A 25629-nucleotide genomic window follows, 5' to 3' on the forward strand; every position below is an offset into this window, starting at 1 on the left:
TTGGCAACTGTAAATAATGCTGCAATAAATAGAGGGTGCAAACATCTTTTCAAATTAGTGTTTTAATAGTCTTAAGATAATACCCCAAATTACAAGAATAACTGAATCATACGGTAGTGCCAATCTTTTTTTTCCTTTTTGAGGACTTTCCATACTGTTTTCTACCGTGGCTGCACCAATTTCCAGTTCTACCAACAGTGTACAAGCGTTCCTTTTTCTCCATATCCTCTCCAACATTTATTGTTTCTTGTCTTTTTACTAATAGCCATTCTAACAGGGGTGATATTGCACTGTGGTTTTGATTTGCATTTCCCTGATGACTACTGATGTTGAGTATCTTCTCCTGTGTTTGGTGGCTATCTGTATGTCTTCTTTGGCAAAAGGTATTCATATGTTCTGCCCATTTTTAAATTGGGTTCTTTTGTTTCTTGTTGATGAATTATGTGACTTCTTTAATCCTTTGGATATTAACTCCTTATCAGATACATGATTTAATTTGCAAGCATCTTCTCCCATTTAGTAGGCTGACTTTTCATTTTGTTGATGCTTTCCTTGGCCATGCAGAAGCTTTTTAGTTTGATATGGTACCGTTTGTTTATTTTTACTTTTGTTTCCCTTGCCTTTGGAGTCAGATCTTAAAAAAACACACTTCTAAGACCAATGACAAGGAAATTACATCCTATTTTTTTCCTTTGAGGAATTTTATGGTTTCAGTTAAGTCTTTAATCCATTTTGAGTTGATTTTTCTGAATGGTGTAAGACATAGAGGTCTAGTTTCATTCTTTTGCTTGTGGCTGTCTAGTTTTTCTAACACCATTTATTGGAGAGACTGTTTTTTCCCCATTATATATTCTTGGCTCCTGTGTGGTAAATCAACTGTCCATGTTTGCATGGATTTATTTCTGGGATCTCTATTTTGTTCCACTGATTTTTCTGTTTTTATATAATTTTTCAATTATACACTCATTAATTCACTCAGTAAATAGTTATTAAGCACCAAATGCCAGGCACTGTTCTAGGCACTGGAAATATAGCAGTGAACAAAATAGACAAAAATTCCTGCAGTCATCTGGCTTACCTTCAGGTTGGGGAGACACTAGTAATATATACAGATATGGTACAAAATTAAGGAAATACGTAGGAGGAGAAAGGAAGGAAGGAAAAAGCAAAAGTGGAGGGCATTCACAATCAGGCAACCCAGAAGAAAACCACTGTTAACATTTCAGTTTATGGTCTTATAGACCTTTCTTCGTCTACCTATGCCATTTGTCTTGCCATTTAGAGAAGTTCAGGGTAATAGGTATCACATAAATGTACAGGATGGGTACTGACCCATATCTAGTCCCTGAAGCATGAAAGGAGAACCTTTGCATTCCCCTCCATCTGCCTTCCTCCTCCCTCTTCCCTTTTATCCCACAGTGGTCTCCACGTTGCTGCTTCTCTGTGTTCTATAGTAATTATACGGCCAGGTCCTCAGCCTTACAGACAAAGATCTATATTGTACAAGAAACGGCCACAGTGCTGGCTGACGCAGAGCCCTGGGATGGTCTAAGTCCGGGTTCTGTTGAATACCAACTTTTAGTGACTATGATGATTTAATTATTTATGGATTAAAAAGAAATTGAGGTCCAGAGAGGTTGTGACTTGTCCAGGGTCTCACAAAAAGAAGAGGATCAGAAGTCTGACATGCCTGTGCTCCCCGGTGTGAGCACTTCGATTTGGACATCTCCATCCACCCTGCATTTCAGATCCCCTTCTTATCATGCCTATATATATATATATATATATATATATTTAACTAAAAAACACTAAGCTGTTGTTTGGTTATTTTCTAGAAGGCACAAGTGGTTAAACCTATTCTGCCTTAAAAGACCATTAATTTAGAAATTCTCCTAGGATTTTGTGACTGCCATAACAAAGATCTTAAAATAAGTGTAATAAGAAATTGCACTTGGGTCCAACAGACAAGAAGACAGAGTGGGGTCTCTTCCAAAGCCAGTGTTTATACTTGGATGCCTCTGACCTTCTCAGTTACTTTAACAAGCTATTTCATGAGGTTACGTTATCTTTAAAGACACCTTTTTTTTTTTTTTAAAGGGGACGTGGTTTTTAGGAGAGCAAGAAACTTAAAATCAAGAGGTTTAGGCTCTAGTCCCAATTCTGCTGGGTGACCTTAGATGAATCATGTCTCAGCTTTGAGCCTAAATTCCTCCTTTGTACAATATGAAGGGTGGACTAGACTAGAGATTTTCACAATGAAGTCAGTGGGGCCTCAGGATCTGGGCCACACAGAGAAATCTAAAGTGCGACAGGCTGGGGCTCCAGAACCACGCTGCCCTCTGCCTTCCCAGCCCTACTCAGAGGACCAGCCCTTTTATTTGCCTCCCAAGGGGAGAGTCTGCATAAGATTTTATTTGAAGAAAAGGTTTTGTTATTTTTTTAGTATTTAAATATCACCAGAACAGCTTGATGATCTGAAAGAACCTTCCTTGTTCTATTGTTTCTACCTTCAAAGATTAGCTCTTGATTTTCCTTTTTAGAGGTTTCTTTGTTCTTACAGGGACAGTACACTCACTTATCACCACTTAAAAATGAATATTTTCCCTAGCTGACTGCTAACTATGTATTAGGCTGGCTGTAAAGATGCTGGAAATGAGCTTGTCTGGTAATCCTGCCCCAACAGTGTTGCGACCAGCAGGGAAGAGCATTTACAACCGTGCTCATTTGCTGACTGGGATTTTATTTATTTATTTAAACTCGGAGCTGTTTGTTCCAAGCACCTTGGAAAAACAGTCCCAGCTCTGGCCGGCACAGCAGTATCCTCATCCGCATGCTGCCGCTTCTAGCGACAGGCATTCTGCTACACTATTTCTCACAGCTCCTATGCAGAGGGGGCCTCACACTCTCTCCTGTGCATTTTCTTTCTGGCTGTCTGTCTCACTGTGTGCTCACAAAGTCGCCTCTCAACGCCAGCGACCTCTGGCTGCCGCTGCGGTTGGGGCTGGATCAGGCCGTGCCAGCCCTGTCCTTCCTAGAGCCTCTCTACCCTTTCTGGTATGGGTTTATTTCACCTACAATGTAGTTGTGGCTGCTTTGCCCAGAGTGAAGCAAGAGCAGTTTTCCTTTACAAACAACTGATCTGGACTTTCATCTACTGTTGCTAAAAGCAGACAAAGATAAATCAGCATTTTTCACTCACTGCAGGGCAGTAAGGTTCAAGAACTTGCCACCAGATAAAATGTAAAATCAGGATGTAGGATGGGGGCAGATGAACACTGGTTCAGGGTCTCTGATGTATCACACTGAGTGTTCTTTACCTCATTTAATCCTTAGGATAGCCCTCCTAGGTAGGGACTCTGATCTCTGTTTGTTAAGAGGAAGAACCCAAGGCTCAGAGAGGCAGAATAACTTGTCTGACACACTGTCAGGAAGTGGCAGATGCAGGAACTGGACTTGTTGTATCTGACACCAAATGCTGTGTTCTTTCCAATCTACCATGCTGCCTTCTTGATGAGCATGCTGACTCATTTGAGAAGTTACGTAAGCTTGTAGATCACATTGAGATTCCCAGATAATGTGGCTGCATAAAGAAGAACAAAGAATTGCCATGATAGCTTTGGTGCAGTGGCATCGGTGAAAAGAGGAACTCTGCTGCTGGGAAGAATTATGGAAAACTGTCGAGAGGTAAACGGTTATACTAGCAGAATCCAAACAAGAAGCAATCACTTGCCCCTTCCCCTCCCAACCTGTTCTGTAAATAAGTAAGGCTTAAATGATAAACATATGAATAAAGCTCTCTCTCTCTCCATTGAATTCACAACTGGACTCATTGAGATTCAAACTCCAAGTGAAACCTTGTCCCCATGCAGAGGTATGCCAAAAGTGCTCAGGATCATATGGTTAAGTACCACTCCAGACAGTCACCTCCATCAGGGGAAATGAACAAGGTTGTTCTTTAGTATCATCCATATACCCCTTTTTTTTTTTTTATTGAATTGAGAAGTGTTAGAGTCAGATTTGCACTTTGAAAAGTTACCTGTGGCCTTTGTGTGGGGAGAGAGCAAGGAGGGAGGCGGATGTACTGAGCCCTGTTAGTACCCTGCCACGTCCCTCTATACTCACCACTGTGCACTGAAGGTCTGTGATCCTCTGCCTTCTGACTGGCAGCATGCTCAGCCTTTACACAGTGCAGGACTTCTTGCCCCTGAGAGCAGCCATTAAGCGCTGATAGGTAGAGAAGTGGTGGATAAATATCCCAGTCCCCTTGCCTGTCACTTGGGATGATTCTGAGGTGTGTTCTATAATGTAGTGCTTGATAACACACACTACACTGGCTTCTTTCACTTCCCTGTCTCATTTTCCTACTAGTCCTAGGTCTCCTGAGATTATCTCTAGAATAAATTCAGTTCATTCGCTCAGTCGTGTCCAACTCTTTGCGACCCCGTGAATCACGGCACACCAGGCCTCACTGTCCATCACCAACTCCCGGAGTTCACTCAAACTCATGTCCATTGAGTCGGTGATGCCATCCAGCCATCTCATCCTCTGTCGTCCCCTTCTCCTCCTGCCCCCAATCCCTCCCAGCATCAGGGTCTTTTCCAATGAGTCAGCTCTTCGCATGAGGTGGCCAAAGTATTACCTACACCCAAATCCTTGTCTCAGGCTCTGTTGTTTGGGGAACTCAAAAGAAGACCTTTCCATATCTCAGTGTAGAGATAGATAATGGGGGTTCAAAAGGAGCAGAAGTGGGATTGGAGAGGAGGGGATGGATATGAGCAATATTCACCCTGAGATTTAGGACTTCAAAACTGGTAAAATGGAGTGCTGGAGAGAGGGGAGGGGAAAAAGACGACACAAGGACTCTGGATCTTGAACTTGAGCTCCTGGATGGTAGCTGATGCCTCGAACTGAACTAGGGAATACATTCTGGGATAAGAAGATCCAATTTTGGATATGTAGGAGAAGGCAGCATCTGGTTCTGTGATGTCATTTACAAGAGTGAAAGTACCCATTTTGCCAAAAGCATCTTTCCAAACTGCTTACCCGAGTGCTTGAAATTCTGTATTACTCATTCCTTTGGCTTGCTTTTTCCAGAATCCTATTTTTAAAGTGCTCCTGAGATTATTGATAATTTTGTTACATGTGATAATAGCATTGTGGTTCTGTAGAGAATAAAACCTTCTTAATGGTTAGAAATATATGCTGAAGTATTTATGGGTAAAACAAAGCACTGTTAGAGACTGCTTTAAAATAATCCATTAAAAACAAAAGTGAAATGCAGGGGATAGATAAAATGACACTAACAAAATATTTTAAATTGTAAAAGTTGGGGGATGAGTACATGGGGTTGGTTCATTGTACCATTTCTTCTCCTTTGTGTATATTTGAAGATTTCAATAATAATAATAAAAAAAAAAAAAAAAAACAGAAGTTACCCTGATATTTTAATGATGGCTCTGGGAGGATATTACATCCAACTGTCTTTACCACTTGTGAAAAAACAACCACAAAAGTGTGTTTTAAAACTTTGGTTTGATTTTATATTTTTAGAACATTTAGAAGAAAAGGGAGGCTGGCCTTTTTAAGAAATAGACTTTTTAAGAGCTGGATCTTAAAAGAGAGAAGAAACTAGGATTCAGAGGTAGAACACCATATATTTTGCCACCTGTTTGATCTTTCCCCCCATTTTCCAAAGAGGAAGACGCTATCTAACCGTTTTCTATCATGGCCCCTACTACAATGGTCCTACATCAGGTGCTTTGAATGCATGATCTCATTTCTCTCCAAAACTCTGTCTAGGGATCCATTTGAGAAAATGGAGGTTAGAGAGGTCAGGTCTTTTTCCTAAAGATCATGGGATGATAAATTGCAGGAGCTTAAGTGATTGTTCACAAATTAGTTCCCATTGAATTGATTTTTCAGGAATTGATTGCTTCTGCACAGAATGAGCCTAAACCAAGAAAAATGAGAAGCATACTCTTTTGGTTAGGGATGACAGGATGATAAGAGTTCCTAGACCAGGCTGGGGCGTGTCAAGGAGGCATTGAGCTTGTTTACCTCAGAGCATCATGGGACTGATAGAGGATGCCAGGAAAGCTGGACAAGAGCCCAACGTCTGGAAGAACCAACAGGGCACAAGAAGCAAAGACTGAATTGAAAAAAGCAAATAACTCCATGAGTAAGTGTAAGATGTTTGGAAAATCAGTGTTTTTAAAGTACTTACTATACTTTCTTCTTTTTTTAGTTTAAATACAGGAGATAAAGTAAGTTCCAATTATTTTCTCTTGTTTGACTTTTATATATCCTTAATATTATGGATATTATTATCCACAATAGAGACTAAAGAAAAATGCTTACATAAAATCTCAAGTGCAAAAGCAGAATACTATATCTATAGCATGATGACAATGTTTTAAAAATATCCTCTACATGGAAAAAGTTTGGAAAAAGATGACAAAAAATCTTGGGATTGTCCTTATGTTGTAGAACTATGCATTTAAAAAAATCTTTTGATTCTTTATTATTCTATTTTTAAATTTTCCTGTAATGATATGTATTACTCTTGGAATGGAAAAATGTTAAAAAATAAACCAAAGAACTTCATTTTACCTTTTATTGCTGTTTAATCTAGAGTAATGAAGATGCTAATAAGAATAAGAAGCTAAAGATATTTATGGTTTCATGTTGAGAACATAAATACAATTTGGTAGGAAATTTGATTAAGTGGTGGTAAGTTATATCTTAGCTACCCTCAGTTAGCCATATATACATGAAGCAATCTCATCACTGAGCCTCCAACCCTTTTGCATGATCAAGGTGACTGAAGATCACACTAATGGTAGCAAAATATAGACATCTAGCAACAGGTCTCTCTCTAGACCTCCAGAGCTTAAATGTGTACACCAACATTTTTTGCTGGCATTTTAAAGACGTTGTAAGAGCTAGACTCTAGTTCTTTTCGGGGCTCTGATAGTCTTTCAGGGGCCAGACTGGTGCTGCATTTTAGAAAGCTAGAATCAACACAGGCAAAAACGTCAGCTATATTTTCTACCTGGAGAGAGAAGTTCTTCCAAGACTATTAAACCAAAGCTGTGCTGCAGTCACTTATAATATCTACCGAGTTCCTTTATAGCAAGGAGTTGTTTCTGCTAGGTGACTCCAACATTGAAATATTAGCTGTCATTTGGACACATGCAATTTAGTCTCTTTCTTGAAGAGGCTTTTCCGAAAGTGTAAGAAAAGACATGAACAATTTCATTACAATCTAAGCAGGACTGGAGCGGGCTGTACACAGGGTCCTGAGCCAGTGGGACATGTAGAATAAGAAACCAAAGTTGGTCTTAAAGGAGAGGGAGAGAAACACAACTGTAACATTGCCTATAATAAGTAGAGTAAAAGAAGTAGTAAACATACTTAGGAAAGAGAAAAATCACTTCTACTTGGGCGTTTTATGCAAAGGCTTCCAGAAAATTGGGCATTTGAAGTGGACCTTGATGGATATAATATTTCAGTTGGCCACAGACTGCAGGGAGAGCATAGGCTGGCAGTGATGGAAAGATCATCAAGAAAAGGAGAAAAAAATTATACAAGGGACTTTTATTGGAATTTTATTGGAACTTTCTGTTCCAATTTTTTTTTTTTTTTTAAACGCAAGAGGCGCTATAAACTGAGGACTCTAGGAGTTGTGACTTGGTCTATGGCTTGCTCTGTTTTGCTGAGTTTAGACCTGGAGGCAGGTAGAGGACAAGGTAGCTTGCTGGAAGGCCTCCCAGGGCAGACGTGGCAAGGGGGCAAAAGAAGAGGGATGAGAAAGTTGCTGCAGAAATAAGGACCAGGGGGAAAAGCAGTGATGTTAAAGGGCATCGTTGAGGCATTTTGCTTTGTGATGTACCCCTCCTCTGTTACTACACAAAATCTTCAGTAAAAGTCTACATTACTAGACCATTATGGGTTTTGACAGGAATTTTTAATTTGGGGCTGTGAGCAGAAGGGGGTGACATGATTAGCATGGAGTATAGTGTGGAAGTGAGGATGGGATGAAAGCAGCGACAGCAAGCAAAGGGTAAGTGTGTTTCATTCATATATTCTCTTTGAAGTGAAGAAAGACAACTGATCATTTATTCATTCACCACTGCGATGATGTGCCAGGCACTGTGCTGGTGTGGGGATACAGGCTGAGCCAAACCCGATGTGGGTCTGGACTTTGAAGAGTCTACATTCTACTGGGGGCGGGGGGGGCGGGGTGCGGGAGAGACAGGAATTAACTAAATAAAACCAAATATAAAGTTAGGATTGTAGTTAGTGTTGTAAAGCAGACGTCTATAGTGCTACGAAAGCTCATAGGAGAATATGACCTTGTTGGTTAGTTAAGGGAATACAGAATTGAGTGAGTTCTGAAGGATGAATAGGAGTGTAATGTTTATGGCAGAGGGAAAAATATGTGGAAAGGCCCTGTGGAAGAAAAGAACTCAAGGCAGGCCAGTGTGGCTGGAGCACAGACAGTGAAGGGGAGCATGGGCCAAGTGTAGCTGAAGAGGTAGGGAGCACACCTCACTGGATCTTGAAGTCATGTAAGAGCTGAGATAGATAACATATTTTAAAAGGTCACTTTGGCTGCTAGATAGCATCACTGACTCAATGGACATGAATCTGAACAAATTCTGGGAGACAATGGAGGACAGAGGAGCCTGGTGTGCTGCAGTCCTTGGGGTCCCAAAGAGTCGGACCTGACTTAGAGACTGAACAGCAACAACTGGATGCTGTGTGGGGAAAAAAAATGCAAGCATAGCATGTGTGCATGTATACAGGAAAACCAACTAGGAGGCTACTGCTTTTCCCAAGCAAAAGATGATGTAGAGCAGAACTTTATCCCAAGAAGAAAGCACGACATAGCCTCAGGTAAGAGGATTAACCCTCTTTTATGTTAAACTGACAACTTGCAAGAAAATGTCACCTTATACTCTGTAGGAAACTTATTGTTCCTTTCAAGTACAAATATGTGCTTATGTAAGTGACTTTAGGAATAAGAACAGATATATGACTAGGATGAAAAGATGTCTCTGAAGAAGAGAAATGCAAAATGTAATATTCATAAGCTTTTGGATCTGTCTACATGACAGATGTGTTTCTAAGTGCACTGTATATTTTAAGCAGAAATCTTTTTTTCTGGTTGGTTTGTATACAGCACAATAAATGGATGGAGTGAGCGAACCCTTATATATGAACTGTTTTGTCTTTATGGTAAAAACAATTCACAGATGCATGCACATTAAACCGTTTTCATATCACCTTCAATTCACCCTGTGTATTCCAATTTTGCTCAAGGAGAAATTAACAAGCCACAATGGCATTGGAAGATTATAACACACCTCCATGTTAGAAACAGATCAAGCAAAGATGTGAGAGATGAATAAAGATATGAGAGATCCAAACCACATGATTAACGAGCCTGATCTAACTTTGCTCTCAATGAATACAGAATATGCTTTCTTTTAAAGCTACACCAGAACTATTATAAAAATGACTATGTGTACACAGGGAATATAGCCAATATTTTATAATTTTTATAATAACTATAAATGGAATTTAATCTTTAAAATTGTGAATCACTGTACAACTGCAACATAATAAGGTATAGCAACTGTACTTCAATTAAAAAACAACTGTGCAATTACAGGGGTGTGTTCACATTGTAATAACTCATTGACTATCATATGTACGATTTATGCATTTTTCTATATGTAGATTGGGCTTCCCAGGTGGCACTAGTGATAAAGAACCCACCTGCCAATGCAGGAGACAAGAGACGTGGGTTCAGTCCCTGGGTCAGTATGATCCCCTGGTGGAGGGGATGGCTATCCATTCCAGTATTCTTGCCTGGAGAATCCCATGGACAGAGGCGCCTGGTGGGTTACAGTCCATGGGGTCACAAAGAATCCAACACGACTGAGTGACTAACACTTTCACTTTCATGCGAGTACTGAGTTGCTTCAGTATTGTCCAACTCTTTGCGACCCTATGGACTATATAGCCTGCCAGGCTCCTCTGTCCATGGGATTCTCCAGGCAAGAATACTGGAATGGATAGCCATCCCCTCCACCAGGGGATCATACTGACCCAGGGATTGAACCCACGTCTCTTGTCTCCTGCATTGGCAGGTGGGTTCTTTATCACTAGTGCCACCTGACAAGAATACTAGAGTTACCATTCCCTTCTCCAGGAGATCTTCCCAACCCAGGGATTGAACCTGGGTCTCCTGCATTGCAGGCAAATTCTCTACTGGCTGAGCCATAACTCTGTTATGCTTATGACAGTTATATATATATATATACATATATATATAGCACATGCATATGTAGGTTACATTTCAAAAAATGGTCTATCTGCTATATTTAAAATGAATAACCAACCGGATCTTACTGTATAGCACAGGGAACTCTGCTCAATGTTATGTGGCAGCTTGGATAGGGGAGAATGGATACATGCATATATAGGACTGAATCACTTTGCTGTGTACCTGAAACTATCACAACATTATTAATTGGCAACACTCCATTATAAAATAGAAAGCTTTAAAAACTGGTGTGTTAAAAAACAAAACAAACTGAACAAAAATCTGATCACATATGAAGTCCCAAAGGACTAATATTATATAAAGTTATCTGACAATAATGCTATTAAATTAGAAATTAACAATAAAAAAATAGACAAAGCAAAACATCCTTTGCATTTCTAAATTACACGTTAAGGACAAAACATAGTGGAAATTATGAAATACTCAGAGCTATATGATGATGAAAATGCTAGTAAGACTTGTAGAGATGATGCTAAAATGAAAATATACAGAATTACATGCATAAAAATTATAAAACACACATAAACAAAAATAAATGAGATAAGCATTCTGCTTAAGAAGCCAGGAAAAGAACATTGGCATAATCTCAAGAAAAATAGAAGAAATAAGAGGAAAAATTACTGATTAGAAATAATTTTAAAAATGAAAAATAAGGTCTCTGAAAAGACAAACTAGACAGAACTCTAACAACATTGAGAAAGATAAAAAGGAGCAATAAATAAATAGTAATATAAGCAAAAAGAGGATCATAATTATAAAGACAGTGGAGACTGAAAAGATCGTAAGATGAGAAACTATGGCAGTAAGTTTAAAGAAAAATACCTGAGAAAATGTAAATTACAATAAATGATTCCAGAAGAAAACCTGAACAAACCAATAATAATTACTGAAATTGAACTGAAAGCCAAAAGTCTTCCTTGAAAAAATATGGAAGCCACAGACAATTTTATAAGATAATCTACTAAGCTTTTAAGAATTATAGTTCCTGTCTTGTACAAAATGTTTTGGAGAACTAAAAGAAAAAAAAGAAGGAAATATATCCAACTCATTTCATTTCAATATATTTACCAAAAGTAGATAAAAACAAAATAAGAAGAGCCAATTCACTTATGAACATATATGGTAAAATTCTATTTTAAATGCTCATAAATTTAATTCAACAATATATTAAAAAAACACATGACTGTGAAGTAGAGTTAATTCTAGAATGCAAAATCACATGACATCAGAAAAACCTACCAAGGTTTTCTGTCTTGTTCAACAAATTAACAGAGAAAAAACATACAGCTCAAGAAAGGTGGAAACAGCATTTGATCAATTAAACAATCATTCATTATTTTAAAACACTTTTGGCGAGAAATAAAGGGAAATTTTACTAATCTGATAGAGAGATTTTACCAAACCCACAGCAAACATCTAACAGTGAACTAACAGAAGATTTCCTATTAGAGCTTGGAACGAGATAGGAGGTTCACTGCTTTCACTATTGTACAATATGGTCCTGAAGGTCAAAGCTAATGCAGTAAGAGAGAAAAAGGGAAGTATAAAACTTGGATAAGAAAAGGCAAGACTGCTATTTTCATAAGATAATGACTGACTATTCAGAATGTATAGAAAAGCTAATAGGACTGTTTCAGCAAGCATACTGGTTCCAAGATCAGCATACTAACATCAATAATATTACTGTATACCAGCAATAATCCTTCAGAACATATAATAGGAAAAATAAACAATTAACAACAGCAATGAAATCTATAATGGAGCAGGAATTAATCTAAAAGAAGAGACCAGAATTCTTTATGGATAAAGTTATAAAACATGATTGAAGGAAATAAAAGACCTAACTAATGAATACATATGGGAAGATACAATATTATAAGGATGTTTGTTCTCAAGTCAAGCTACAACTTTAGTGCAATTCCAACACAAATCCCAATGGAGTTTTTATTTTTTCATGGAACTTGACAGTTTAATACTAAAATTCTTCTGAAAGAGAAAAGGAAAGAGAAGTAGCTAAGACAATTTTGACTATAATAAAATGGAGAAATTTGCTCCATGATAGCAAGACTTATTAAAAAGCTATGATAGAAATATGTAGAAAGTGATGTTTATTTGTAAGAGGCTGTGTAGTCTAAAGTCATCTTCTGGATACAATCTACTTCTGAAGATAGTAGTACTATGTGAGTCTTTTCCAAATATGATAAGCTTCTTTGACTTAGGTGTATCTGCTAGGGTAAAAAGATTGTGTAATCTTATTCGCATCTAATTCAGACAGTGCCCAAGTCAAAGAACCACAGATGAGTTGGATACAATGAAAGCCAATCTCCCATGTGGTGCTTTGGGGTAACTCAGATTGAATAGTGTCAAACTGACTCAGTAATACCCTCTTTTAAAGGAAGAGTAAACGCTAAGTAAAAGCTTAGGTGGGATGCTGAAAACTCTGGAGTATTTTACTTATTCTTTGAACTGCTGTTCATTTCAGTTTTGGAAAACAAGTTCCCAGGATGCTATGCAGCTCTTGAAGAGATGACTTTTCTTGCTACCCCCATGTTCCTTGGTTTCCAGGCAATTAAATTAATTCACGTAGCATTATGAGTCTCTTCCTTGTAGCCTTAAACAAGACTGACAAACAGGAAGATCCATCAAGAAATCTGATGGGACTTCAAGTTTATACCATTTGGGGGAAAAGGAGCTGTGCCGGTGGGGAGGCATCTTCTTCCAGCAAAAATGATCCACTGATGACTAGAAGAATTTTCTACAAATTAGCTTCTGGTTCTGTTTGTTTCAAACCTTGTTCTCTTCCTCTACCCTCATTATTTCCAGGGCCAGGCTTCACAGGACAAGTTTATGTCACAGTACAAACTCTAATCCTGCACCTTCATGGCACACTAGGTGATGACAGTATTCCTGGAAGACATCTTCTACCTGGATGGCTACTAATAACTCCACTTGGCATAGCTGCGAATCAAATAAACATATCTTACTAAATTCCACTTTTTGTGGGCAAGATCCCCCAAATAGCTAAGGTCACTGCAATACTACCCAACAGGTGAAAAATGTTACAGAAGGGCGAAGTCACAGAGGAGAGAGATGGCAGTCTTAGAAAACTGCGATTCAAATAGCCTTCCTTTTCTAATTTTACAAAAACAGAATGACCATTTGAACACATTTTGAGGGTCCTTCCCAGGGTAGTAGAGAGGGCTCTTGTGAAGAGGGGACCTTTCATTCACTTGTCAGCATATCCTTTGTTAACATTTAATGTAGGACAAGATTTTAAAAAATAATAATCGAGAATACTCACTAAATGTCAACTGCTATTAATTACTGATCAACTAAATCTCTGGGCAGTGGGTTTACCTTCAACCCAAAGTGAAGAATTTATTCACAAATTTACATAATATCCTACCCAGTTAAGAGAAGAAACATTCTTCATACTATTGCAAACTGGAACTTAATCTGCTTCTTACCCTTTCTGTATTAATCTGTCCACCTTCTGTTCCCTGAAACCCTGCCCCATTTATATAGCTTAACCACCTCTGCACACATGTACTTCTCTCCTTCTACACTTCACCACTTCATCCACTCTCTTCTGACCAAGTACAGACACAGGTACTTATCCCTGTAATCCACGTTGTAGTAAATTCTGATACATTCTATTAGGAGATTTCTTAGAGAAGTAAAAAATTTCAAAACATAAAATTTTCATTGATGATATGACCACCTGTGAAATTGTTACTCACAGAAATTATTTCATTTGCTAACCCTAGTGCCTACATCTACCCCGTCAAAGTCTTGGTCATCCATTTGAAAATATCCAGTCCTCAAATGCAATAGAAATCTATTGTAAATCTTGCAAAAGATGTGGAATTTTATGAAACTGATGAAAGTGATGTTGATGAACTGCTAGGTCCACATGCAAAGTCACTAATACAGGAGGATCTCAGAGCTGAACCAGGCAACAAATGAAAACAAGGAAAATCAATAGGGATGATGATGACATCAATGCTTCAGAAGGAAATACTTTGGTTTCAAAGAATGAAGAGAGAGCATTGGGAAAACTAGACAAAGCCCTCCAACATTTTTGCAAATATGGCCCTACTACAGAAAAAATAAAATGCAGTGGAGAATAATGAGGTACATAAAAATAACATCCCCACAAATTAACACTTCATTTATCAGAATTAGCACACAGTTGGAAAATAAAAAGTGATAAATACAAGATAAATTCAGTTTCATAATTTACTGGTTGCATTGCTGCAAGATAAAATCCCAAACAATTGTTTTCTTTCACTATAGAATCTATGTCTCTAATGTAAATAGATTCATTCTAAGATGGCCATTTCTGGGAAAAGGAAGGCCTCTTGTATTTATTTTTGTGTTCCTCAAACACACAATATTGTAAGAATCTCCTCAGGAAGTTGTAAAAATTACAACTGCCAGACCAATTCTAAGTGTGCAAGAGCAGAACAAACCCTGCTGCTGCTGCTGCTGCTAAGTCGCTTCAGTCGTGTCCAATTCTGTGTGATCCCACAGACGGCAGCCCACCAGGCTCCCCCGTCCCTGGGATTCTCCAGGCAAGAACACTGGAGTGGGTTGCCATGTCCTTCTCCAACGCATGAAAGGGAAAAGTGAAAGGGAAGTCGCCCAGTCGTGTCCAACTCTTCGTGACCCCATGGACTGCAGCCCACCAGGCTTCTCCGTCCATGGGATTTTCCAGGCAAGAGTACTGGAGTGGGGTGCCATTGTCTTCATATTTTTAACAATCATCTAAAGAGATCCTTATAGTAATCAAGCAAATGTAGAGATAACCCCCTTAACTCATCCAAATGAAATGATGCAATTTATTCTGTCTCTCTCTCCTCCTCTCTTAACCTTAAAGTCTTTTTTAAAAACTTTGTCAGTTAGTTTATACTCACTGTACTTCTTTCTTCTTTCTTTTTTCTAATGCCCTTCTTTCTTCAGGGTCTAATCTATTAACAAAGGTTTTTGAAGCTATCAACACAGTCTTTAGAATTTCCAACCTGTTCCTTCTTTTCATTTTGCTTTTATTTTCTTAATCTGTTTCAACACTTTATAAAACTGGAACTTTCCCCCTGCTCCTTTAAAATCGAGAATGAGTGATTTGTCTCAAGCTTCTTTTTTTCTATATTCCCCCAGCCTGTATTCTCCTGGGCCGATTTTGCTCCATATTCATTTGGACATTAAACTGCTTAGCAAATATTATCATATTCCGTCTGTTCTTTCTGTACCGACTGATTGTCAGCTCCTCAGCTCCTGATGTCAGACAAACATCTCTCCCTTCACTTCTTCTGTGTTTTCTTCACTGAGCCCAGAAGATTGACTAAGACTGACTAGTGCGCAGTGTGCTTCATGCAATGAGTGTTTAATAAATATTTTAAAACAGTATTAAAATGTTGAATTTGACAGCAGCGCTGCTCCTCATCACTTAAAGTGCCAGCATTTTCTAGATCCTTTCTCTGCTTAGCAACCATTTCTTAACATACCTACATGTCCCCAGATGTTTCACCCAAGCTGATCCAGCTTTCCCTGCCTGAGTTATGGAAATATTGCTCACCTGTTTTCTCCAAAGGATTATCTAATTAGTACACAAAGACCCTGCCATACAACTTGAAGTTGCCCCCCCCCTTTTTTTTTCTGGTGATAGTTGGGGAAAGAGAAAGACAGTAGGGATGGAGAACTTCTCCTTTCAGGTTACTCTTCTTTTTTCCCCAAATCATCTTTCACAGCAAGATACAATGCCCCGATGGTTATTTTCATACCTCTGTGGAACGTTTTTTATTCTTAGCCCCTGAAGAGTGCTAGGAATTTTACCTAAGAGGCTTCAGTAACTTTTTTTTTGAGGCTTTACTATCTTAACTAAGATATTGTGTCTTCCAGAGGTCTATTCAATAACCTGTCCCCCTCTTTTCTGACCTATAGTCAGGAAGGGAATATTTCTAACATCATTCTGTTAGACATCATTCTACGCCAATGAAAAACACTCTTCTGCTTATGTTGTATGGATCTAACATGGCAACGTACAGCAAAGATTATTTTCTTTTTCTTGGATAAGAAATTGTGTTTTGCAGAGTATGTTGGCATTCTATTCAGTTTTATTTTAATTCTCACAACAATTTTGCTAGGTAGAAAGAATAAGGGTCATTATCTCCAGGATAAACAAGAGGAAAACTCCAAGAACTTAAGTGACTTGTCCCAGATCACAGAGATGAACCCACACTGAATCAGAATCGCAGTCAATCCTTATGTTCCGTCTCTGCTCAACTTCGCATAATAAGCTCTGTTTGTCAGTAGAGATAAGGCTGCTGCTGCTGCTAAGTCGCTTCAGTCGTGTCCAACTCTGTGTGACTCCATAGACAGCAGCCTACCAGGCTCCTCTGTCCCTGGGATTCTCCAGGCAAGAACACTGGAGTGGGTTGCCATTTCCTTCTCCAATGCATGCATGCATGCTAAGTCGCTGCAGTTGTGTCCAACTCTGTGCGACCTCATGGACAGCAGCCCACCAGGCTCCTCTGTCCACAGGCTTCTCCAGGCAACAATAGTGGAGTGGGTTGCCATGTCCTTCTCCAGATAAGCCTGCTCAGCTCAGTTCAGTCACTCAGTCGTGTCCGACTCCTTGCAACCCCGTGAATTGCAGCACGCCAGGCCTCCCTGTCCATCACCAACTCCCGGAGTTCACTCAGACTCACTTCCATTGAGTCAGTGATGCCATCCAGCCATCTCATCCTCTGCCATCCCCTTCTCCTCCTGACCCCAATCCCTCCCAGCATCAGAATCTTTTCCAATGAGTCAGCTCTTCACATGAGGTGGCCAAAGTGCTGGAGTTTCAGCTTTAGCATCATTCCTTCCAAAGTAATCCCAGGGCTGATCTCCTTCAGAATGGATTGGTTGGATCTCCTTGCGGTCCAAGGGACTCTCAAGAGTCTTCTCCAACACCACAGTTCAAAAGCATCAATTCTTCGGCGCTCAGCCTTCTTCACAGTCCAACTCTCACATCCATACATGACCACAGGAAAAACCATAGCCTTGACTGCTGCTGCTACTGCTAAGGCGCTTCAGTCATGTCCGACTCTGTGCGACTCCATAGACGGCAGCCCACCAAGCTCCCCTGCCCCTGCGATACTCCAGGCAAGAACACTGGAGTGGGTTGCCATTGCCTTCTCCAATGCATGAAAGGGAGAAGTGAAAGTGAAGTCGCTCAGTCGTGTCTGACTCTTCGTGACCCCATGGACTGCAGCCCACCAGGCTTCTCCGTCCATGGTATTTTCCAGGCAAGAGTACTGGAGTGGGGTGCTATCGCCTTCTCCGTAGCCTTGACTAGACGGACCTTAGTCGGCAAAGTAATGTCTCTGCTTTTGAATATGCTATCTAGGTTGGTCATAACTTTTCTTCCAAGGAGTAAGCGTCTTTTAATTTCATGGCTGCAATCACCATCTGCAGTGATTTTGGAGCCCCCCAAAATAAAGTCTGACACTGTTTCCAAAAAAGCGACAGATTTGGAGGCGGGTAGGGGAGGGAAAGTGAACTCCGGGAGTTGGTGATGGACAGGAACTGAGCGACTGAACTGAACTGAACTGAGAGGAGGGAAGTAGGGGTGGGGGAAGGCGAGCAAAGTACCTTGCGCAAGCGCAGATCGCCACTAGAGGGCCAGGACAGTGAGGAAGGAAGGTTGAGCAAAGAAGCTAGCTCAACTCTTTAACTCCATCTTCAACCTCGGGCTAACGCGCAGGCGCACTTCCTCGGGACGAAGGTCAGACTGAAGTGGGCGGGCCTTGGAGTCGCGCAAGCGCAATTTTGCGCCGGGTCGTCAAGATGTCGTTCCCCAAGTACGAGCCATCGCGCTTGGCCAGCCTACCTACTACCCTCGACCCAGCTGAATACGACATATCTTCTGAAACCCGGAAAGCACAAGCCGAGCGGTTGGCCATAAGATCCCGGCTTAAACGGGAATACCAGCTTCAGTACAACGACCCTAGTCGCCGAGGGGTTATCGTGAGTGAGGGGCCAGTGGGTGGGAATCGAGGGGCCAGAGTCAGGACGGTCCGGTCTGACTGCTCAGCCCAGACCTGCAGGGGGACCAGCAGCGGGTTGGTCACCATTGCCGAACAATATTTTAGACATAGGTCCTCTTCCAGGCCCAGAGAGCAGGCAGATTCATTAGTCCTTTGACCTTGGGCAGGATGTTTGGTGGTAAAGAGGACGGGTTGTGGATTCACACCTGGCTGGGTTTGAGTCTCGGCTAGATCACTTCCCGCCTGAGTGATCTTGAAAAAGTTGTTGAACTCTGCTGCTTAGCCTCGGTTTTCCTGCCAGAAAAATGGGGATAATATTGTACTTCCTATCTTATGAGGCTCTTAGGATTAAACGAGATAAGGCAAGTAACCGGCCGGCACAATGCCTGGCTTGTGATGAGTGTTCAGAAAATGTCGGGGGGAGAGGGGTGTATTTTTTTTTTTTAAGCTGTTTTCCACTTTTCAGTTCACAGTTGAGGCAATACTGCTCTCTCCTGATGGGAATATAGTGATTTTTAAGTTTGTATCTTTTAAAGACCCAAACAGGCTACAGCTTACTGAAGCTCTGCGCTTTGGAGTCAAACGCCAAGGGTCTAAGTACTGGCAAACTATATGACTTTGTACAATATCCCAGACCCTTCTGAAACTTAGTTTTCTAATTTTCATTTATGGAAATGTTAGTACATTCTTTATAGATCCTTGTGAGGTTAAATGAGATAGTCTCTTGGCACATGCCCAGTAAATTGAAAGGTATTATTATTTAACAAGCATGCTTTTAGATAATTTTTGTACAAGAACTGTTTAAATATGATGTCAGATATGATATTAAAAGACTTTTCCCAACAATTACATTGGTATTCTGTAGGAATTTTAGGAAGTTATGAGGATTGAAGGGAATTTACAGTGTGCCAGGCACTATTGAAACTCTTTCTGAGTGATATTCAGATATCACAGCTATTCAAAGAGTTAAGCTCTGTTACTGTCCCCATTTTACAGATGGGAAGGACAAGTATGTCATAGAGTGATACCAACTGGCAAGTGATAGAGCAGAATTTGAACCGTAGTCCGTGTAACCCAAAGCATCTTCTTATGTTTGGCTATATTGTTTCCAGCCAGAACCTCCTTCACTTGGAAGAAGGTGTGGAGAGAGATATCCATTATATACATACTCACGTGCTTGGATATGCTAGATAGTAAGATGTAGTTTTTAAAAAAAGAGTCTCTCGCAAAGTCTCTCTCAAAGAGAGTCTTCGAGTCAGACCTAGTTGAGATTTAAATTCCAGATTTTCACTTTTCCAGTTCTGTGACCCAGAGCAGTTATAGTTTTGCCATGTAAAACAGGTTTTACACCAGCCTCGTTGATTGTTAAGTAAATGCGTGCGTGCTCAGTCATATCCCACTCTGTGACCCCATGGACTGTAGCCCGCCTGCCAAGCTCCTCTGTCCATGGAATTCTCCAGGCAAGAATATTGGAGGGGGTTGCCCTTTTTTACTCTAGGGAATCTTCTCAACCTGAGGATCAAACCCGTGTCTCTTGTGTCTCCTGCCTTGGCAGGCAGATTCTTTACCACTGTGCCACTTGTGAAGCCCCTAAATAAATGAATGCCTGACTATTACATATTGAGCATACATCCAAGTTCTTTGCCTAATCTTTTAAGAATGACTTATTCAGTGAATAAGTAATTGCTTAGAGTCTGTTACATGCCAGGCCTTCTTATAGATACTGTAGTGACAGTGGAGAACAAACAGGCAAAGACTCCTGTCCCCATAAAGCTTTGTTTCCAGAGGGAAGACAAGTAATAAGTTAAAAAATTAAATTGTTTAGCGTGTTAAGTAGTGGTTAAGTGATGAGAAGAAAAATAAAGCAAGGAAGGGGGGATTAGGGGTGTGTGTATGTAGAAGGGATAGAGCAGCTATAATTTTAGAAAGGCTCAGGAAAGGCCTCACTTAGAAGGTGACATTGAAGAGTTCAGAAAACTGAAGTGAGGGAGCTAGCCACTTAGCTCTCTGGGAAGGTAGCGTTCTAGTATAGGAGACAGCAAGTACAAGGGTCCCACGACAGGAGTGTGCCTCATTAATCTCCCAAATACTGAAGAGACTATTGTGATTAACATAGAGAAAGGTGAGGGCAGAGTAGGAAGAGATGAGATGGGAAAGGTGCCTGGAACTAGATCACACCAGGTCTCATAGGTTACTGAAAGGACTTTTCTAAGTTGGATGTTCCATAATCAGAACTTATATTTTAACAACATCTCTGGCTGCTTAGTTGAAAAGAGACTATGGGAAAGCAAAAATAGGAGCAGGGAGACTAGGACCTTGTTGCAGTATTCTAATTTCTTAGTTGATGGCGGCTGCAAGGGTGGTGGCAGTGAAGTTGGTAAGACATGATCTTTTCTGGTTATGTATTGAAAGTAGAGCCAGCCAGGTTAGCTGGTAGATTGGATATATAGTGTAAGAGAAGGAGAGGGCTCAAGGATAACTCTCAGGTTTTTGACTGAAGTGAAGAATGAAGTTGCAGTTTGCCAGGATAGGGAAGAGTGTGAAAGGATCAGGGATGGAGGTGGAATGGCATGTTAGGAAATTGGTTTGGGATACATCACATTTGGCATCACATTTGCTGGTTTAACTTCCCTGATGGCACAGATGGTAAAGCATCTGCCTACAATGCGGGAGACCCGGGTTCGATCCCTGGGTTGGGTGGATCCCCTGGAGAAGGAAATGGCAACCCACTCCAGTACTCTTGGCTGGAAAATCCCATGGATGGAGGAGCATGGTAGGCTACAGTCCATGGGGTCACAGAGTCGGACATGACTGAGCGACTTCACTTTCTTTTACTTTTCTTTTACTGGTTAAACAACAAGTCAGCCTTGAGCAGGGAGTGCAATATTATGTCTCCTGTTCAGGCTAGAGGTCTAGAGCTGGAGTCATACTTTTGGGGAGTCATCTGCCTATAGGACAGGGAGGCCTGCTGTGCTGCAGTCCATGGGGTCCCTAAGAGTCAGACACGACTGAGCGACTGCACTGAATTGCCTATAGGTGGATATGTAAAGCCATATGACTAGAGATTATCAAGGGAGTGAATGTAGATAGGAAAGACCCATGGGTCTGAGGTCCACCCTTAAGAGATTGGAGAGAGAAGTAGGAAGGGAGAGAAAGAGACTAAGGGAATAGCCAGAGTTAGGAGAAAAGCCAAGCTGGCGTGTGCCCTGGAAGGGATAGATATAAGAATAGACAGATGTTTTGTTCTTTCAGGTATAGAGCTCACACGTCCTACTGAACCTGTATCTTGTGTCTTCACCTTCTTTACTGTCTCTGCAAACAGTTTCATTTAAAATATCACCGTGGGAGACTTCCCTTGTGGTACAGTGGTGAAAAATCCACCTTCAAATGCAGGGCACCTGGGTTTGATCCCTGGTTGGGGAACTGAGAACCCACATATTGCCAGTTAACTAAGCCCTCACATCACAACTACTTTTTTTAACCGAGACGATCTGATTATTTTTCTTTAACAACTTTATCCTTTTGAAAAACCATTTTAATCGTGTGAAATGTAATAATTTTGCTCCTAAAAATACCAGCTAAGGCAGCTCAAAAACCTTTAAGTTCAGAGTTAGCCTACCTTAGTCTTCATCCTTCCTGCAGTTTATTTGTAGCCTGGAGAGACTGGCATGGGTGTAGCATTAGAAAGGGTCCTGGAAACAAAGTTGACAGTATGATAGAGCATGTGAAATCTGTTTGTCTTCATTGGAAATACTGCATACTTCAAGAAAGGCAGTGAAGCCAAAAACAATCCAAAAAAAAAAAGAAAAAAAATGGATTAAAAAAAAAGTGCCTTCTCTGACTGCTTAAAATGATTAGGATTCTTAAATCAATGGAAAGCTGAAGGATAATAGGAGTGTTTTAAATTCTGAACAGGATCATCAGGAAATTAGTCAACAAATGCTAGAAATGTGTGATCTTCTCTGAAGCTATGTAGGAATATTTGAGATATACCCTTAACTGTAGGAGAGAAGAAAGGGTGTCTCCTATGCTCCAGAACAAAAGTCCTGATGAGATTGCTTCTCAGTGTGGAACTTCATTTCCTGTATCTTTTGTTTTCATTCATTTTAGGAAGATCCTGCCTTGATTCGTTGGACCTATGCAAGATCAGCAAATGTCTATCCCAATTTCAGACCCAATACCAAGACCTCCCTCTTAGGAGCTCTGTTCGGAATTGGGCCCCTCATCTTCTGGTATTACGTTTTCAAAAGTGACAGAGTAAGTACTTGAACCTTGTGTTTGGTGACTGTGTGATAGGTTCCTGCTGTGCAGGCTGCAGCTATCTCTCACTCGATAATTCCCTTCTTGGCTTTCTACTCCTCCCTCTTACCTTTCCTTTATCTTCTCCTACCTTTATCCCTTTCCAGCTGAATTAAAAACCGGAAGTTTCATTTACATGTTTAGTTTTATTGCTCTATCCTTTCAACTCATGTAGAAATATTCCCTCTTAAAAACCACAGTTGTTTCTTGGTCTTTCAAATTTAATATTAGTGGCTGCTCTAGAATTTAAAATAATGAACTGGTCCCTTTAAATATGTAAGACTTGAACTTAGTTCATGGAAGCGTCTTCCTGGTGTATTCTAGATGAGGTAAGGAAGTTGTGTGTGTGTGTTTGTGTGTGTGCACTCAGTTGTGTCCAACTCTTTGTACCTCCATGGACTGCAGCCCACCAAGCTCCTCTGTTCATGGAATTTTCCAGGCAAGAATACTGGAGTGGGTTGCTAGTTCCTTCTCCAGGGGATCTTCCTGACCCAGGGGTTGAACCTCTGTCTCTTGTGTCTCTGGCATTGGTAGGCGGATTCTTTACCACTGTACCACCTGTGTATATTAAACAAGAGGAAACAGAAATAACTTAAAAAGTTAATTGCTTTTTTCTCATTAGATGTACAGAAGTTAAGATTTTCCATTCTGATTAACCTTTAGGTGTTGTTTTAAAGATATATTTATTGGGTTACATATTAGCAGAATACATGTATCACTTTGTATGTTCCCTGTCTACTCTGCATGAATTTCAGTTATATTGGTCACATTGTGTGAGTTAATGTTAAAACATTGATATTCCAACAATAGAGTAGCAGAAGCAGCCTGTGGTGGGGATCACTGCCATCAGAGGCCTGGGTATGTGATTGCATAGAAAGCCAAGCTTATCTTTGACACTAGACCAGTCTGATACTAGATCCCCAACCCAAGCCCACAGGCTCATGTTGCCATCTACACTGGAGCCCACCAATGTGTTAATAGCTCTGCCTTAAACTGGTCAATCCACTCTCCTGTTAGAGTGTATATATTTTCATTATCTGATAAATTATTGCTTAACAGAAAGGTAGGCCAACAGAAAGGTAGGCCACACTTACCAGAAGGTATATGCCTTTTGCTTTCAGTGTATGCTCTTTGGTGGGGTAATATAGATATTTTTCAGTGGGAGTGTTTTCTTACTATCCCTTTATTTCTTCACATTATTGCTTCCTCAGTCATACTGTGCAGACTTTAGACAATGAGAGATTGGAATTAGGTTGGGAGTGTTTCTTCTTGTTTTTCAGAGTTACACCATGAATTGTACCAGAATGCATCGTTTTTAATGTACTGTTTTTTTTTCCTGTTTGTGCAGGATAGGAAAGAAAAACTTATCCAGGAAGGAAAATTGGATCGAACATTTAACATCTCATATTAAGTCTGACAGTGACGTCTATATGTACTATTGTTTAAATAAATCAATTAATCACTAAATAAATAGTTTTTCTTTCTTAATATTACTTGGATTCAGCAAACATTTGCTGAACATTGTGGAATCCCACTTTGTAAGAATTCACAGTTTAATGAAGAAACAGATTCATGTTCATTCATTCAGTCATTTAGCAAATGAGTGTCTGCTATAAGCCAGGCATTGTGCTGCGTGCTGAGAATATAGCAGTCAGTAGGACAAACTTAGGCCCTGTGCTTTAGAAGTACACACCCTGACAAGTGTTTATTCAACAGTTATTATATGAGTGCTTATTATGTATCTAGTACTATTTAAGACCTAAGCTCTTGTCTGGCTCCAGCCCCAGTCATAAATGCAGCAGAACAGTTACAACCTTGTGGTTTAAAGAAAAAATAGTGATTCAGAAAAGTGATGTAGGCAAGCTGATGAAGAAGCAGTTCTGTCTAGGAAGATGGCATTTGATCTCGGCTCTGAAGATCACAGGGGCTGACAGAGCAAAACAGGAACACAAAAGGGTAAGATGTGTTGGGTATGGCTAGATTGGGGACTACTGTTAGGGAGAAGACAGGGAGGGTGGAGGACATGCTGAAGAACAGAAGTACAATGATACACAGCATGGTCTTTGGAAGTCAGATCTGGGCTAGAATCCTAGCTTGAGGTCAGCAGTTGGAATACCAGACCTCCACATCCTCATCCATGGTCTGAAGATAGTAATGCCTACTACCTCTTAAGATGAAGATGAAGTAACAGTATTGCTCAGTGAAAGTTGCCCCATGCTTTGTAGTTCCGTCTTGAAACTGGATGACAATTTCATCTGTGAGAACAAAGTAAAATCAAATGTTGTAGGGGGAACAGCATGCTCTATGGGGCTGGCTTACATGAGTGTATTGGTTTTAGTTTTCAAAGCATATTTACAACTGTTCTCTCATTTGATCCTCATATGAACCTGGAATACCCCCAAAATGCAGAGCCCAAGAGAAAAGCGTGTACAGACTTTTTATGTTAGGAAGTGATCTGAAAGAACAAGGGGCAGACTGCTAAGAATGAAACAGGGATTGAGGGAAAACCCATGAACTGTGTGCTCTTGGCCTGAGGGTAACGGGCTTAATTCCTATAGGGGCTTTCTGAGGAGCACTGTGGAGTGGACACAGGTTTTCCTCAGACATGAAAAAGTGAATATATACCAGTCATTCCTCTCCCTCTTCTTCCACAGTTGTCTCACGCAGTTAATTCTCTTGTACTGCGAGGTGTGAGCAAGCCTCAGGCGGGCCGACGATTCTTACAGGCATCTCGTGGAGGATGAAGGAAGGTTAGGGCAGAAAGCAGGTGACATGCTGTGCAGCTGAGGTGAAGTATGGTCACACTTGCAGGCAGCTGAAAGCTGCAGCAGCAATGGGAATGAAGATGGGTCAAGCAGAATTGAAGCAGGCACAAGAGGCATAGGATTTCCTCCTCTGAACAGCTTGGCTCTGTGCACACACTGAATCTGTCATTCAAAGGGGTGG

General features: G+C 40.5%; 1 protein-coding gene across 1 annotated transcript; it reads left to right on the forward strand.

Moving 5' to 3' along the window:
• The first annotated feature begins 18149 nt into the window (after positions 1-18149).
• On the forward strand, positions 18150-24148 carry NDUFB4 (NADH:ubiquinone oxidoreductase subunit B4). The gene is made up of 3 exons (XM_052646217.1): positions 18150-18364; positions 22495-22641; positions 24032-24148. The coding sequence occupies exons 1-3, from the start codon at positions 18185-18187 to the stop codon at positions 24092-24094; spliced, it is 390 nt and encodes a 129-aa protein (XP_052502177.1). The 5' UTR covers positions 18150-18184; the 3' UTR covers positions 24095-24148.
• The last annotated feature ends 1481 nt before the right edge of the window (positions 24149-25629 follow it).

The sequence above is a fragment of the Budorcas taxicolor genome, chromosome 1, assembly GCF_023091745.1.
Source record: "Budorcas taxicolor isolate Tak-1 chromosome 1, Takin1.1, whole genome shotgun sequence".
NCBI classification, from domain to species: Eukaryota; Metazoa; Chordata; class Mammalia; order Artiodactyla; family Bovidae; genus Budorcas; species Budorcas taxicolor.

Coding starts and splice junctions, on each gene's coding strand:
- NDUFB4 (XM_052646217.1), top strand. CDS start 18,185: ATGTCGTTCCCCAAGTACGAGCCATCGCGCTTGGCCAGCCTACCTACT. Junction 18,365..22,494: donor CTAGTCGCCGAGGGGTTATC/GTGAGTGAGGGG, acceptor CATTCATTTTAG/GAAGATCCTGCCTTGATTCG. Junction 22,642..24,031: donor ACGTTTTCAAAAGTGACAGA/GTAAGTACTTGA, acceptor CTGTTTGTGCAG/GATAGGAAAGAAAAACTTAT.